This window comes from Salvia hispanica, chromosome 1 (assembly GCF_023119035.1).
Source record: "Salvia hispanica cultivar TCC Black 2014 chromosome 1, UniMelb_Shisp_WGS_1.0, whole genome shotgun sequence".
NCBI lineage: Eukaryota > Viridiplantae > Streptophyta > Magnoliopsida > Lamiales > Lamiaceae > Salvia > Salvia hispanica.
Window position 1 is genome coordinate 51,757,182 of NC_062965.1, and position 16,439 is coordinate 51,773,620.

Below are 16,439 nucleotides of genomic sequence, written 5' to 3' on the forward strand. Positions count from 1 at the left end.
TTAGTTATAATTTTGAATAGAACGTTTATTTTTCTCTGTACATTAATTTTATGAATTTATTGTTATTATTCATATTCTGAATTGCTTTGGTCGCCGTTTTTCTACTTAGAGCATATGCTCTACGTTTTATTCAATTAACAATGTGTTGTAACGCATCAAAGAAATGTCATTTGAGTGACATAATCAATGAGGTCAGCAACTTGAATTAATAATTGAGAAATTATAAGTCTCAAGACTCAATGATTCTTTATAAACTACTGCTCCCAAATTAAAGAGCTTGTTGACCTGATCAATTATTAGTGTACCTCGACCCTTTCTAGTTACTATTCCATCGGTCCCCGATTAATAGTCATGCTTCGACCGGGCATGAGTTTTAAGAAATGTAAAAAAAAGTTGGTTGAAAAAGTTAGTGGAACATGAGACTCATTTTTTATATTGGTTTTATAATAAAATGTGAGTGAATTGAGTTAGTGGAATGTGAGACCTACTTACTATTTATGGTAAAAATGAGGACAAATCAAAATGGAAAAGTGTGAGTCTTAATTAGGGACAGAGTAATTTTTTTAAAATAAAAAGTTGTTGTTTTAAACTTGCTTATACATTAATATATTTTCAACCAAAAAAATACTCCATATATTGCCTTCTAATGTTTTACTGCACATAACTTTTTTTTTTCACAAGGAATGGGATCTTGGTACCATCCACAAATTTCATCTGAAAGTTCTTAAATCAAACAATTTCTCGAATATTGCAAAATTTCTTGTGTAGATGCATTGTATTTTTCCAATGTAAAGTACTCGTGATATGTAGTGCAATAAGACATATTTTTTACAAAATTGTTACTATATCATTTGGAAGTTTGAATAAGAGTATTGCGTAAAAAATACGCATATTACAAAAGTTTAATTCAAGTAGATTAATGGTTATTCAATGCTCTAGAGCTTTACTCCATTTCATTCGCAAATAAGCATCTTATTTTGCAATAGAAGTTTCATTTCATGTATACCGGGTACATATTCTGCTAATTTCTCAACTCATATTAAATTTCCTAAAACTCGTATATCAAAAATGTAAAATAAGCAGATGATTGGTTACTCAGTTGATTGAAAATTAAGGTTTATGAAAAAGAATAAGAAAAATAACTTAATCGTGTTTGAAAATAAAATAATACGATCTAAATAATTACGCTCAATTCTTCGTGATTGCACGATATGACATGACATGACACATTCCTAATAATTTTATTTGACTAATGAAATTTCACAATCACAAAAGTTCTTGCTAGAGTTGCAACTCATATAGTAATCGTGAATTTTGACTATATCGCGCTGGCTTATGACTCAATTACTCAATTACCAAACATTCGACATGAAATTGTCAATAAACGAACAATCGAACAATTTGGATAAGCTTCACCCTATCTTAGATTTCTTGTGATCACATGACTTGATTTTTTATCCCTAATAATTTATCTAATAAGTTATAGTACCTCCAAATTTATTTAAATGAGTACGAACCAATGATGATGGTTAGACACGTTTAGTAGTTCCTCAAGTGAGGGATAATGGCATGCACATGCATTGATTCACTTGAAACATTTAAAGGTGTATAACTTTAGGCTTCAAGAAAAGTGTGTTTCTTGATTCTTGATCCATTTTTTTTCTTATTATAAATATTAGTAATATTTGAAAGCATCTTAACAGTTGTAAAGACACTTGGGACAGAGAAACTTAAGACCCAGCAAGATTCTAACAAAAATAATTTTGAATGTTAGAAGAATATGCATCACTGTCTCTACTAGAATTTAGAAGTGAAAAATATTTGTTGGTTATTATTGACTGATTTGAACTAATAGATTAACATACATGGATGCACGTGCAAATGTGCTTACATTTGATGTGTTGTCAAACATTTGATGTGTTCCAACAAATGTAAGTCATGGGTCACAATACAAAAATCGTGGTCGCGTCGAAAGAGATAACTAGTGCGATAACTGTCACCAACAATAGATTATAGATAAAGAGCGTAATGAACCCCTATAAGCAAACACACACATTAGTAGGAAGGACATAAGCCACTACAAGCCTCTTTAAATTTTTATATCGTCGAAGTTGTCAAAATTAAAACCAATTTTTATAGCTCTTACGAAGTTGATGCTACTAAAACCAATTTGATTGAGATGAGTGAATTAAAAACTAAAATTACATAAAGAGAAAAAGAATAAAAAGAGACCTCCCTTCAAAAGATTGGTTCGAGAGAAGAATAAGAAGAATCTCTATTGTACAATGTGGGGTCGGTGCCAGTTCCAAATGTCGATTTGAGGAGTTTTTTTGGGCCTCGTGAGCCGATGATGGATTCGGCCTACCCCGGCCCTAACCACAATTGAATATTCCATTGTACTAATTGTGAAGTAAATCTTTCATTAATTTTAATATTAATATCATAATTCACTCATAGTGTCGTGCAAAATAGTTCGAATATAACGGTAACAAATCATAGTAGAGGCTATGTATGTATTTTTGTGTGTCATTTGATGTTCACCAAACGAAAACGCACGCTTGCATAGTCCATATCATATCTAAAAAAGTACAATTAGCTCCCATTTCACTTTCATATATAGTGAAATATATTTATAAAAATTCACATTAATTTTGACTTTAATTGATTTTGTAGCAACTTTTTCACGAAATCACACTCAAACAACTCTTAGAAGAGAAACAAAAACCAAATTGTCCAGCAAATAGGACACGTGAAAGGAGTGAGAAGAAACTAAAATAACATAAAACATTTTGAGAAAAAACTTTTATTTATTTATTAAAGAAGTCAAGAAAGATAATTATTATTGGCCCTCAATTAGTTGAGTTTTTTTAGATATTATGGCCTATGATAGATCAATTATTATTATTTTGAAACTCGATAGTTCAATTATTTGACTTGTTTTAGGTAGTCGAATTGTCTTGTCGCACGAGTCTAATGATGTTGGACCATATCAATTAATAATGTGATTTGGCGTTTTATTTATCCTACTATAATTATAAATTTTGGAAGGAGAGGAAAACCCAACAACAATAGTGATTCCCCGTGATTTATGGCAATTTAATTGATTTATATGATCTATAATTGGTTTCTTATTAGGTAATGATTTTTTATGCACATGCTTGTATGAAATGTTTCAATCATATTTGTATGAAATGTTGCAATCAAATTTGTATGTTTTCTTTCTTTTATTGGAAGAAAATGTACATCCACCACACACTAACTTATATTATACAACTTTTCCATTTTTATGATTTTCTAGACATATGTCACATATCTATAGATGCCTAGTTCGTATATGTGCTGATGTGCATCTAATAAATTAAAAATGACTACTAGTAGTTACAAAATTACCAATATGGATTTATTTGTGCATATGTATATACTCCTACTAGTCAAGTGGGTCGATCTGGACATGCTCGGTAAGACCCGACTCGGCTTGACCCATGTCTCGAGTGAAATTTAGTTATCTTCAAATTTATACTAACATTTTATTTCTATGAGGATTGTGAAATTTAATATTTTCCACATATCTTGATTAAATGGATGGTCAAAATCGATATGTTGCCTTAAACTATTTTCACTAGCTCATACAAAAATCAATGGCGCATACTGCATGTTTCTTTATCTCTATTCAATCTGACCAATGCATCATGAGTCATAGTAGTGAACTATGATAAAATTAAAGAAAAATAAATATGATCTATATATATTCAAAACTACATTGTCAAGAGAACATGATTTTCATAAGAATTATTAATAGCTTATGGGGGGATTCCATAACTATAAATAACCGAAATTTGGTTTTTCAATGCAAGAAAATGCTCGATGTCATAAAAGAATAGTGAGCAACATAAAACAACCCGAATTTGTTACATGGGAGAATGTGCAAACCTCCAAGTTGTTGACAAATGGTCCTAAAATCTTATAAATAATGAACTTAATAGATCTTGCATAAGTTGTAAGAAATCATATTAGAGCCATAATGGGTGGAACGAGGGCATTGCTCTTAAACACAGCAACAAATTTATGCAATTGGGCACTTGGATTTTGTGAGACCCCACCTCAAAAAAACACTAAATCCAATCTCAAAGTTGTTTTAGTTAATGGAGTTCAAGGCCACCTTTTGTCTTTATTTTATAGAGGGTGTTAGGTGGTGATAGTGAAAACCCACTTTCCAAGAAGAAGAAAAAATATATAACACCCATTGTTGAAGGAGGAGTTGGATCCCACTTTTAAGTGCTTGATTTATGTCTACAAGAAGACATGGGCACCATAGGCACACCATCATCAAGTTATATGTTACTAATAGATTTCATCTACTAAATAATTGCATGGAATAAGGAGCAATTATAGGATTGTGAATAATACTAGCATTCACTTATCTGGTGGATGAGGTTGACGAATAATGCAAGAACGTGGATCGTCCATTTATTTCTACTTTCTAGTCTTTGTCTGTTTTTTTCTTCTTCAAGGGTGGTCCTGTAAGTAACATTTATTTAGGCCTAAACGTCGGTTCTGTTACTCATTTTTTGTTTTATCTATTCTGAATTATTTGTATAATGCTACTATGCTACTCGCCATCATTTTTTAGTGTTTTAATTTGTAATTGATCTAGAAATATGCCACAAAAGAATTATAAGTCAAAATCTAAAAGTCAATAGAATTGATTTCTAATTGCAATCACCCAATTTTTCATATGTTGAGAGAAAGAGACATTGTGTTATATAATTTATAAGTGGGTAAAAAATATGTCACATGATTGAAGTTGTGGATAGTGAAATGCAACCAAAGCATCACTGCACATAACTACATAAACACAGTACGAATTATCAATGTCACTCCAAATAAAAAAAAGGTTAATAATTAGTTTGTTTCTCGTACTGTTAGAATGTAACCCACTTTATAAAGTACTGCAATCTAATCGCACCATCACTCACAAGAATTAAAATTATAATATTTGACTCTTTTTTGTTAGTTTTTGGAGAAACCAAGAAAGGTATAACCACTTCATTAGTTTTGTTTCTTAAAACTTCTCATTCGTCTTGAAATTGTTGTGATTTATGAGACCATTATTCGGTTAGTGGTTAAGATTAACAGATAACGCTAGGATATGTATCTTTTATTGTGTTTGTGTGTTGGTTTTCTTTAGCATGATTTTAAACAATATGTTCATTTTAGCAAAATGTTGATTTTATTGCTAGACCAGATGATATGTCCAAGTTATTCGTTGTTCACTTTGTGTTTTGCTATTTTTTTTTTCTTGCTCATTATAAGTATTTTTCTGTGATTTTGGAGTTGCTACATGTTATTGATTTTTCGGTTAGGCTTGTCCTGCTTTGCTTAAATTTTTGCTTTTTAAAGTAGCTAACAATATTGTTTATACTTCTAAGTAGTCTTTGGTCCGTGGCTTGAACTTTGCTCTTGTTTAGGAGTATGCTTACCTACGTGGATTAGAGCTTTTCTTTCATTAAAAAGCTCGAACATTTGTACAATATTTATTAAATCTTGTTAACTTATATCTATGTAATTTTATTTTATTTTATTTATTTAATTTAATTTTTTATTTCAAATGGGCTGCGGGTAAAGCGTTTAATAGTGGCTATCAAGGAGATCTTCTAACTATAATTAAATAGTAATCAAAGGTTATTGGAGGGCAAATCAATACTCTAACAATGTGGTTTGAAGATGTACGATTACCATAGTTTTATAGTATAACCTTTGACCGTAAAATTTTAAGACATTGAAAGTTGGGAATGAATAGATTACACATTAATTCCCTGATTATTACACTCTCTACTTCTCTAAAAAATAGATCTGATACCACACGAATGTTAATAATAGTGGTTAGTGTATTGTGAGGAAGAGTATCTATACAGATACATTATGAGTACGTATTATACTGTGAAACTGTTCTCGACTTCACATCTTGTAGCTTTATCCTACGAATTTTATTTACTGAATCTGAATCCGTCACTAGTCTTTGTAACAACTCAATTTTTTGTGGATGTACAAATTTTGATAATAAATGACAAGACAAAGCGAGTATTATGGTAAAATTTAAACAATAGTCACCTCAAAAATCAATGAAAAATCAACATATAAATTATACACCCTCTTGTAGTCTACATTTCTTCTTCTTATCAGTCTTGTATTTTTTTCAATTAAATAAAATGTTCAAAACAACGAGGCATCAATGTGAATTGTATTTAATTATTTATATCTAATTATTTACATATGTATGACCAATGAACTCTATTCAAGTGACATTTGTGTCTTGTCACATGTTGACCAATAAATAGATTATTTTTATTTACCAAAAACAAATGAGAAATGAGAGGGATTGCTCTCTTTAAGACGTGTACAAAATGGGTGCCACTAGATTGAATCCATTATTGGTGGAAATTAATACAAAATAAATTATTTTAATCCCACATAATCATCAATTATTGGTGGAAATTAAAGAAACAACTTTTCCTCATATAAATAACTCCCATTTGGATCTCCTACAACATATTAAAATCAGGGGGTTTTCTCGATTCCATACATGGAACTATTTTATGTCCTAATCTCTAAAGATCTCGAAAAACAATATATAATTAATTAATAACTTACCTAAGGTAAAAGCAACTCTTGCATTAAAAAGCATAAACATGCGACAATAATGTGAAACACTTGGATTAAGGGTTTTATATATTATTTCTCATTATTAAAAACATATTTGAGGCGGCGATGTTACACTTATTTTTACTAATTTAATTGGACGTGTCGATTTATAATTTGGTCCCCACCTCGATGCTCGAGCCACAAATTCTTTTTTTGCAAAGAAATTAATTTAAATAATTTAAAAATTAATTTATGATTTGTGGCTTGTGTTTTAGTTCACGTTGGACAGTTCGATTTCCATGTGAAATAAAAAGTGATGTTGTTGGAGGGAGCAGAGAGCTGAGATGTTGGAATCTTGGCATATTTTTTTTGTTTACAATCTGTATAAACATAATATATTTTTGGTAGGTGTGGATTAGGTGTAGAACATAATATTTTTTTGCAAAGCTCGATTCTTTTAAGGGTTTTAGAGTTGATAATTGGATAGGAAGTTTGATTATTTGATTTTGTTTCAAAAAAATATGTTGTTGTTTGAAGAATCTTTTGTTTGTTTTATGACCAATACACTTGTAGTTGTATATGACTAGTCTATAGTGTATTTTATTCTTACTAGTATTAGTTTGCAAATTTGTATTAATTTCGATATGATCTTTCGGTATTCAATCAAGACAAGAGAGTACTAGTTTCTTTTGTGCCAAAATAAATCCAAATTGTCAAGGACATTTTAACTATATAAGGACTTTTTTATCATTAAAAATTTAAAAACACTGCACCGAATAAAAATTTCATCATGGGTTTAAACTTTAAACCCTGGCACATCCCCCCAAAGAAGATGAATCCATCATAATTATTTTTGATCAAACAACTTGAACAAATAATTAATAGTAGAGCTAATTAGCTCTACTATCTTAATGCAATTAAAATAAATTGTTTGCAAATATGTTTCAAATTTATTTGAACCAGTTGGCATATGGGAGAAAGTTTAAAATACTCATTCGAGTTAAAAAAGAGACTTGTATGAAATTGATGCAAGTAATATCAAACAATCTTATGAAAATAGTTACTTTCATATTGTGAAATAAGCCGATATTACATTTTCATCAAAAACAAAAAAAAAAGTGCTAAATTGACATAAATATTGCCCACATAAATCAAAGTTCAATAATTTCACATTATCTACATTAATAAGCCCATAAAAAGCTCATTATATTGTAAATATTCTTATTTGGGTAGGATTGCAAGTCAGCCCATAAAAGCCCACATTTTCTCTTTCTTTTCCCTATATAATGAACTATTCTATTTTTCAATAATAACTTGTTAAACCATCACCAATCAGTTCACGATTACGATAAAATACGAATTAGTTGATCAGACGTTTCTCCAAGAACTAATAACTAGTTTTGACCATATTTCTAAAAATATCAAAATTTCATTTTAGCCAATGTTGGCCCATCAAAGCACATTTTTATAGGCACATTTATATGAGAGGCAGCCCAAAATATTAAACAAATTTGGGCTTTGAAGCCCATTTATCGTGGACTAATTAAGGCCCACTAAAATAAGAAGGAAAAAATATTAAAATAGTAACCGAATTTAGAGAGAGAAACGTAGAGAGAGAAAGCGTGGATAGAGCCTAAGAAACAGCGCTGACGCTCTTCTCTTCTCCGGCGACTCTTTTACTTCCTTCTCGTCTTCCCCAATTCCCCCAATTTCTCTCTACAGAATAAATTATCTGGAGATATTCATTTCCAGATTCATCAGCACAGGCGAATTCGTGAATAAATTCCAGTTAATAACTGAAAACGCCGACAGGCAGCTGCTTTCCGATCAATTTCGAGTTTGATCCATTTCGTTTCGGTGTTTTATTAGTGTAGGTTTGTTTTTCTTCGATAAATTCGTGATCGTTGGGTGATGGAGAGCCTAATCGGGAAAATTCGGAATTTGGATGCGTACCCTAAGATCAATGAGGATTTCTACAGCAGGACGCTATCAGGGGGATTTATAACCCTAACTTCGACCATCGTTATGATCCTCCTCTTCATTTCTGAGCTCAGTATGTGCTCCTATGCTTGTGATTTTTTTTATATGTACATTTTAGCTAGATTTGTAGTATCTGTTTTTTGATCGTGCCTATGAATTGCCAGGTGTTGCTTGATAAATGATGAGGTTTGGTCAGTTTTTTTTTTTATTGGTTTGAGGTATTGTTTTGGCGTGATGACTGAGGGAGTGTTTGCGTTTTCTTATGTGTGCAATCGCGCACTTGGCACGATTTTGGCAGGGTTTCAATGGTGATTGTGTTGTATGTTGGGCAAGAGAAAAGTTGGATTTAGTTTTAGGTGTTGAGATTCTATCGAGATTATGTTTGGTAGAGACTTTGTTGGGGGGAGTTGGTTGTGCTTTCCGAGTCACTTTTTTGTCTGTGGAAGTGAAATGCTGGTTACATAAAAGCTCTTGTGCTTTACCCATGCCTGTGTTTTAGTGTTTATGTTGTGTTTGGGAGGCTCCAAGTTGTGGATCAGTATGGAAAAAGTACAAATTTATTACTACGTTTGTATATGCTTGATTGGTAATAGGGGGATAGAGATCTCCCTCTTTAAGTAGATGTGGATTTAGTTTAGTGGATTTTTTGCCTTTCTGAAGTTCTGTGATGTTTGCATATCTGACTGAACCAAAACAAGAAAGGTTTTTCTTTCTCATGAAATCCTTCTAAGTATAACTCTTTCTTGTATCTCCGCTGAATGTTGATATAGATGCATGCTGCTTGGACGTAATTAGAGCAACTGTGGTTGTAATTAGCTCAGTTTTGATATTAATATAGTTCATCAATAGATGCTACTTCTATGCTGAGGTGTGTGTAGGTGGTCGATTTCAAACCTCACACTTTTAGTCTCCCATTGTCGATTGATGATTATTTTTCAGTTTCAAGAACCCCTCAAACTTTTGTCTGACAATTGCCACTCTTTGGTCAACAAGTTATAAATGTTTATCGTTTTCACTTAAAAAATTATGAAGAATAAAATTTATATAGGAGCCAAAAGAGGCTTTCTGAATCTTTATGTACCTAGAGAGTGCATATGAGGTTGAGTTGGTGTGATTTCTTACTCCTCTGATCATATTATTAAAGATAGATTGTAGTGTCTCTCAAGGTTCAGAGTTCAGTCCAGCATGTGGTGGCTTCTCTTTTGATTTTTTGAATTAGTAAAATTGACAAGCTTTTGTACTTATCAGTATGTGCATCTAGCCATCTATCAGTTATCCCAGAGAACTTTTAGTGATACGAAGATAAATATAATTATGGAGCCTTTTCCATATGGAGAACCTTTTATCGTTTTATTAATATTCCTATATTTATAGCCTTATAGATACCTCAATGTGTCACCTGGAGTTCGGTTTCTTTTAGAATTTTTCTGCAATACTAAGAAGAATACACTATTGGAGTTCTTCTATGCAGAGAACTGTATTTCCTCATTTTAAATTTTGGCATTATGTTTATGTAGTTCCATATGTTTTTACCCACTTACTCACTTAGCAATATTGCTTACTCTGTGATATTTGATATTTTTTTACTAATAAACTCTCTCGTTCTTATCAATCTTGGGGGGTTGTTAATCGTTTTCTTTGTTTGTTTTCAATTCTTCATTAAATTTGCAGGATTATATCTCCATGCAGTCACTGAGACAAAGTTAGTGGTTGATACATCTAGATCAGAAAGGCTCCGGATTAATGTAATATTCTCTTTCGTTATGACTATATTTTTGAATACCTTTACTCAAATATGTACTCTCGTAACCTGATGTAGTCTTTTAAAACTAACATTGACAGCTTCCAATTACACCTAAAATTGCAGTTTGATGTGACATTCCCAGCACTTCCATGTTCTATAGTCAGTCTAGATGCCATGGATATAAGTGGAGAGCAACACTTGGATGTTGTAAGTTCCTCAAACTGATCATCAGTTCACCAATCAATTCCTGGTCTCTTTTGTTACTATTCTTTCTGCATGAAGGTTTAGATTGTATTGTACATGGTCCTTGTTTGTGTGTGAGCATCAATGTTTGTAGTGGTGGTGACCACATTTCGTCTAATTTCCCTTGAGTTTGCCATCATATGATGATCCCTATACGAACTATTTCTGCATAAAATGTTATCCAAGCTTCACATGTGCTTGAGAAATGGAATTTTTTCCCAAGTGAGAAATGAAGTATCGATCCATCTCTTCCATATTGCTCAGCATTCCTCCATTGACTGCATAACCATCAATCTATGATGTACTTCCATTTTGTTTATATAGCTCTTGACGAGATATTTATTTTGATCCTGCAGAGACATGATATTACAAAGAAGAGGATCGATGCTCAGGGTAATGTAATAGAAACAAGAGCTGATACCATCGGTTCCCCCAAGGTTAGTCTATAGATAAACTGAACAGATCTTTATGGATTAGCTTTTGAACTAATCTATCTTTCATACCCTCTGTGTTACGAACAACTGTAATGGGTTTATCTTTGTACAATTTTGCATATTAGCCTTGCTTGGTTGCAGAAACTGTAGGAAGATATAAACTTTATTTACTCTTATTTTTCTAACATTTTTTTTCTGTGTTATCATTTTCAACTGACAGATTGATCGGCCTCTACAACATCATGGTGGAAGACTTGAACACAATGAAACTTATTGTGGTTCATGTTTTGGTGCAGAAGCGGTATCCACTAGTTCTTGGATTTACTATCCTATGTTATTTTCCATATTCATGGCTTTTACTGCGATAGTAGGGTCTTTTTAGTTCCTTAACATCATCATATATTACTATATTTTTCAGTCGGATGGTGAATGTTGTAACAACTGCGAAGAAGTACGTGAAGCATATAGAAAAAAGGGCTGGGCATTATCAAATCCGGATTTAATTGATCAGGTTGGTTCCTATTGCTTAATGGCCTTTCTATAAAGCTATGTCAGCTTATTGGAGTTTTTTACTCTTGGTCTAGGCTAGTTAGTTTTTTCTCCCCAGTGACCTGAACTATATCATGATAAGTTGGGATACTTCACACATCCCAAAAATGAAGGAATTTAAAAAGTGATGCTGGATGAAATTTCATTTATTGAAGGATAATTTTATGGAAAACTTTTAGTAATTCGCATGGGTACTGTTGATAGTTTATGAAGTCTAATGGACTACAAATCCACTTGTGAGAGTAAATCTTGCATATCTCGTTAGTTCATGCCGTGACTCTGAACTATACATTTGGTTTTGTTCTCATATTTTTCATAACAAATCAGTGCAAAAGAGAAGGTTTTTTACAAAGAATCAAGGATGAAGAGGGGGAAGGTTGCAACATTTATGGATTTTTGGATGTCAATAAGGTAGCTGGTAATTTTCATTTTGCACCTGGGAAGAGTTTCGAGCAGTCAAATGTCCATGTTCATGATCTGCTAGCATTTCAAAAGGATAGTTTTAATGTAAGATATCCTTCTTCCTTGAGTTCGCTACACTCTTCGCTATTGATCTTATGATATATTTCCAGTTTTCATTTCATGACGAAGTTCTATAGGACTATAGTTGTTAAAATATTGATTTTGTGCCACAGCTTACTCACAAGATCAACAGAATAGCATTTGGAGATTTCTTCCCTGGTGTTGTGAATCCTCTCGATCGGTATTTTTTCTATACATTTCCTACTGCAATTCAACTAGGATGCTCTTACAGCGAGTCCGAACGTAAATGACATGTATCTACATTTGTTACCCCTTCAGTGTAGAATGGACGCAACACACACCTAATGCAATGTATCAGTATTTTCTCAAGGTCAGTGGAATAATTTAAATACCTCCACTTTTTTTTTTTTGTTTTTTTTGCTTTGATATTATGTCTATTCCTTCGACATTGGATATCTTGGTGTTCAGAAGTACTATTAACATGCCTTACCTTACAACTATAATTATATTCAGTTATAAGCCAACCCATTCGGTATATACATTACAGTTCCAATGGCTTCCACCCTCGTTTCATTTTCGTTGAGTATCACTGCACTATAACTGAATTTCTAATTCAAATCATCAAATTAGTTTTCAGCAATATTACTATGTTGCAGGTTGTACCAACTGTATTTAAAGATATAGACGGACATACCATTCAGTCAAATCAGGTTCTATTAAGATGAAAAAGCCTCATTTTATTAGTTGTAGTGTGCATTTGTTGTCTGATATTATTTCTGCAAGATGACACTAAAATCGTGAATTTTCCACTTATCGCAGTTTTCTGTAACTGAATATGTCAGAGGAGCCGAATTGGGTCGACTCCAAGCTCTTCCGGGAGTGTTTTTCTTTTATGAACTTTCCCCGATTAAGGTTGGTATGCCTTTCCCAAGTAGTACAAGAGAAGGTTTAGAATTCCATAACACACATACATGCACACGCTCAGGTAGCTCCCTTCGTCCCAATAACTGTGGCATATTTTTTCGGCACGAGATTTAAGAAAGTGGTGTTTAGGGAGTTAAGTGGAAAAGTGTAAAGTAGATAATTAAAGAGAGATTAATAGGAATGATTTTTGTCGAAAGAAGAAATTGCTCATTTAACTCAAGACGTCCCGAAAAGGATACAAATCGTGAATCGATTAATCTTCATTTCTTATTCCCTTCCTCTGTAGGTGACTTTTACAGAGACGCACGTTTCCTTCTTGCACTTCCTCACCAATATTTGTGCTATTATTGGAGGTATCTCTCTCTCCCTCTCTAAGTATATTGCTATAACTTCAAATGCTGACCTCGTGTTTTGTATCGCAGGCATATTCACGGTCTCGGGGATAGTAGACTCTTTGGTATATCATGGCCATAGAGCAATCAAAAAGAAAATGGAGCTAGGCAAGTTAACCTAATGGTCGACGCAATGGCACCACAGTGAGTTGCAGTCGGAATTGGGTCGCAAGCAAGAAGCCGCACTTCAAAGGGGAACGAGCGCACTTTCCATTGTCTACTCCATCCTTTATGTTAACGGACTAACCATCATTCATTACAATGGTATATTAATCTCATCCAAATATTGTTCCAAGCTAGTTGGCCGTGAGCTATGTACTTCAATTAAAATATTTAGTTTTTAACAATTTTGAAGTGTATGATTAGTCATTTAATAATACAGTATAGAGCAACTTGCCAAAAAAATCGTGAAATTTGGTTAAATTTTGATTTATATCTTAACTTTAAAAGTCAGCCGAAACAATCTTGACGTTAGGATTTGTTCGCACTTAGTTTACATTCTCTTATGTGCAAGTATATTGTTTTTGTTATCAAGCAAATGACATATTTTCCTTTATGAAATAATTACAAACACATCTAAATTTCATTTTTCAGCTTAACTTTTGTTGTAGTAGAATATACTCGAAGTTTACAAAAACTTCGGTAGAGTTTGGTTGGTCTCTCTCTAAGTATCTGATACATTTCTATAAATGAGACCGTACCACTGGCGGACACACGTTCAAGAGGGGAGTGGCTTAAGCCCTTCCCCAATTTTTTTTTTTAATATTTTCTATTATAAAAATTTTAAAACTTTTGTGAAAAGTATCTTCAGCCCTCACCAAATTGGTGTCTTTACAGTCTAAATTGTTGGAGATTTAATAGGAAGGAGGGGCTGAAAATTAATTTACAGAGAAAACTACTGACATCTCATCAATGGCCGCTTTTGAATTGGGAAGAAGGAGAAGATGAATTGTTAAACTTAAAGGAATATAATAATAATAGAGTTTGAAAAGTTAATCCCTACTCACTCATTAAATACGTGGCTGTGGCACGTTTTTTTATTAAATTTTTTTTTAAAATGCCACTAAATTTAAATTAAATGTTATCACTTATCAGCCACCTAGTAACACTTTTAAACACTACCGTTTTTTAATTCAGATGTGTATTGTTGAAAACTGAAAATGTTTCCTAAACTGACACTACCGTTTTTTATTCGAAAGAATTAAAATGGTTAAATTTGTGTTGGATTAATTTTATGTATAATATATTTATACATTTTTATAATTATTATTGTACTTCCTTTATTATAAGAAAATAGATAAATTTGTAAATGACACGAATTTTAATATACAATTGGTAAACTAAGAGAGATTGAAAAGAAGTGAGAGAAGAAAAAGTAGTAGAAATAATGTTAGCGGATTGTGGTTCCCCATTATTAGTGGTGATAATATATGGAAACTTTTCATATTTAGACTATAATTTTGGGGGATGGCCTAAAATGCTAAAACTAGTTTTTTTAGGATGGATGAAGTATTTTTTTATATAATATATACCCCTCTGTCTTTGAAATGTTTCCAAATTTGACTTAGCGCGAGTTTTAAGAAATGTGAAGAAAGTGAGTAGAAAAAGTTAATGTTATGTTGATCCCACATTTATATATTAGTTTTAAGATAAAATGTGAGTTTAGATAGTTAGTGGAAAGTGAGGTCCATTTATCAAAAATAGAAAAAAGCAAAGTGAACAATACGGACGGACAAAAATGGCAAAAATGTACAATATTTCAGGGATAGATGGAATATATATATTTTGTTAACAATAAAAGTTTTTAGTAAAGCCCCTACTAAAATTTATTTCTGCGTCCGCCACTGGACCGTACTCAATATTCCTCGTAAAATCTAACAGAAACGGATGTAGATTTAGATTTAGATATAGGACAGACGCTTGACTTGTCAGATCGTCTGGAACAATTGAAATTATTTTTTATATCGAGCTATCTTAAAGGAACTTGTTTAACTTACTTGCTATAGTGTTGCTGACCATTTTTGTTCTAAATCCAGCTCATCATTGTCCAAAAGGAATAGTTAATAAGGATGAAGAAAAATATGGCCAAAAAAAATTATTTGAAGAGATATGGTATGATTATATGAATCTAGAGAGTATCAGCATGCTAACAGTGAAGTGGACCGTGGGCATTTTAATTTTTACAGTTACTTGTGGGAATGGGCCCTACTATGTGGGCCTACAATTTGTCCTGAAAAAAAATGCATCTAAAAATATGCAAAAAGTATTAACTTCAAAAGATTTCAATGTCTTACCCAATAAATTATTTGAAAACAATCTCTAACAATCTAACCCAATAAATGATCTTAAAACAATCTCACCCAATAAATGATTTGAAAACGAGGAAATATCTACATTGCACTATTTAGATTTCATTTTTTTTCAGGACAAATTGTCAAAAAAAAAACTACTACTCCATATTAATTTAGGTCATATTATGACCCGTCTCCAAAATTAAAAGTTAACCTAAAGAATAATAGTAAATCTTAACATTGTTTGCAATTGGAAAACCATGTCTGTGATGTTACAGCCGAAATTTGCGTTTATATCATCATCTGTGTCATGTATGTGTCACATCAACAATATATTACACGTAGGTGACCTGAAGATGATTGCAAACAATGTTAAATGTTATATTTCAGACGATATTTAAAGTTGTGGGCCATCAGAATTTGACCTCTGTGTGTATTTTATATTTGAAGTGTTGGATAAGGTTCAATTTTGTCAAAAATAACTTCGATTGCACATGTACTGGCTAACAATTTGCAAGAATTTTGCTTAGTGATAACTGAAGTTTTCATAGATAAAAGGGACACACCAGGTATACCACCAAGTTAATTTCATAGTACTAATTTTTTCTCGATATTAGTTGTAAATCTCATTTTGAGCTTATTAATTCTTTGTTCACATGCAAAACTATAGTCTTTTAACAAAAAGTCAAAAATGGAGTAACATTTATTCGATTAATATGCCTCTCATATGCTGCATTATTCCATGTTTAGTTTGTGA

The 16,439-nt window shown here is 32.2% G+C and overlaps 1 protein-coding gene across 3 annotated transcripts; it reads left to right on the forward strand.

Moving 5' to 3' along the window:
• The first annotated feature begins 8,236 nt into the window (after nt 1–8,236).
• On the forward strand, nt 8,237–13,738 carry LOC125202342 (endoplasmic reticulum-Golgi intermediate compartment protein 3-like). 3 transcript variants are annotated; one of them, XM_048100723.1, is made up of 14 exons: nt 8,237–8,430; nt 8,517–8,695; nt 10,294–10,367; nt 10,490–10,573; nt 10,966–11,046; nt 11,264–11,344; nt 11,462–11,554; nt 11,920–12,099; nt 12,228–12,295; nt 12,394–12,445; nt 12,732–12,785; nt 12,895–13,060; nt 13,286–13,352; nt 13,422–13,738. In XM_048100723.1, the coding sequence occupies exons 2-14, from the start codon at nt 8,554–8,556 to the stop codon at nt 13,471–13,473; spliced, it is 1,194 nt and encodes a 397-aa protein (XP_047956680.1). In that variant the 5' UTR covers nt 8,237–8,430; nt 8,517–8,553; the 3' UTR covers nt 13,474–13,738. The 3 variants fall into 3 exon arrangements, with proteins under 3 accessions (XP_047956680.1, XP_047956679.1, XP_047956681.1); XM_048100722.1 differs by having other exon boundaries at nt 8,237–8,695; XM_048100724.1 differs by having other exon boundaries at nt 8,237–8,695; nt 12,895–12,987.
• The last annotated feature ends 2,701 nt before the right edge of the window (nt 13,739–16,439 follow it).

Coding starts and splice junctions, on each gene's coding strand:
- LOC125202342 (XM_048100722.1), top strand. CDS start 8,554: ATGGAGAGCCTAATCGGGAAAATTCGGAATTTGGATGCGTACCCTAAG. Junction 8,696..10,293: donor CCTCTTCATTTCTGAGCTCA/GTATGTGCTCCT, acceptor TTAAATTTGCAG/GATTATATCTCCATGCAGTC. Junction 10,574..10,965: donor GAGAGCAACACTTGGATGTT/GTAAGTTCCTCA, acceptor TTGATCCTGCAG/AGACATGATATTACAAAGAA.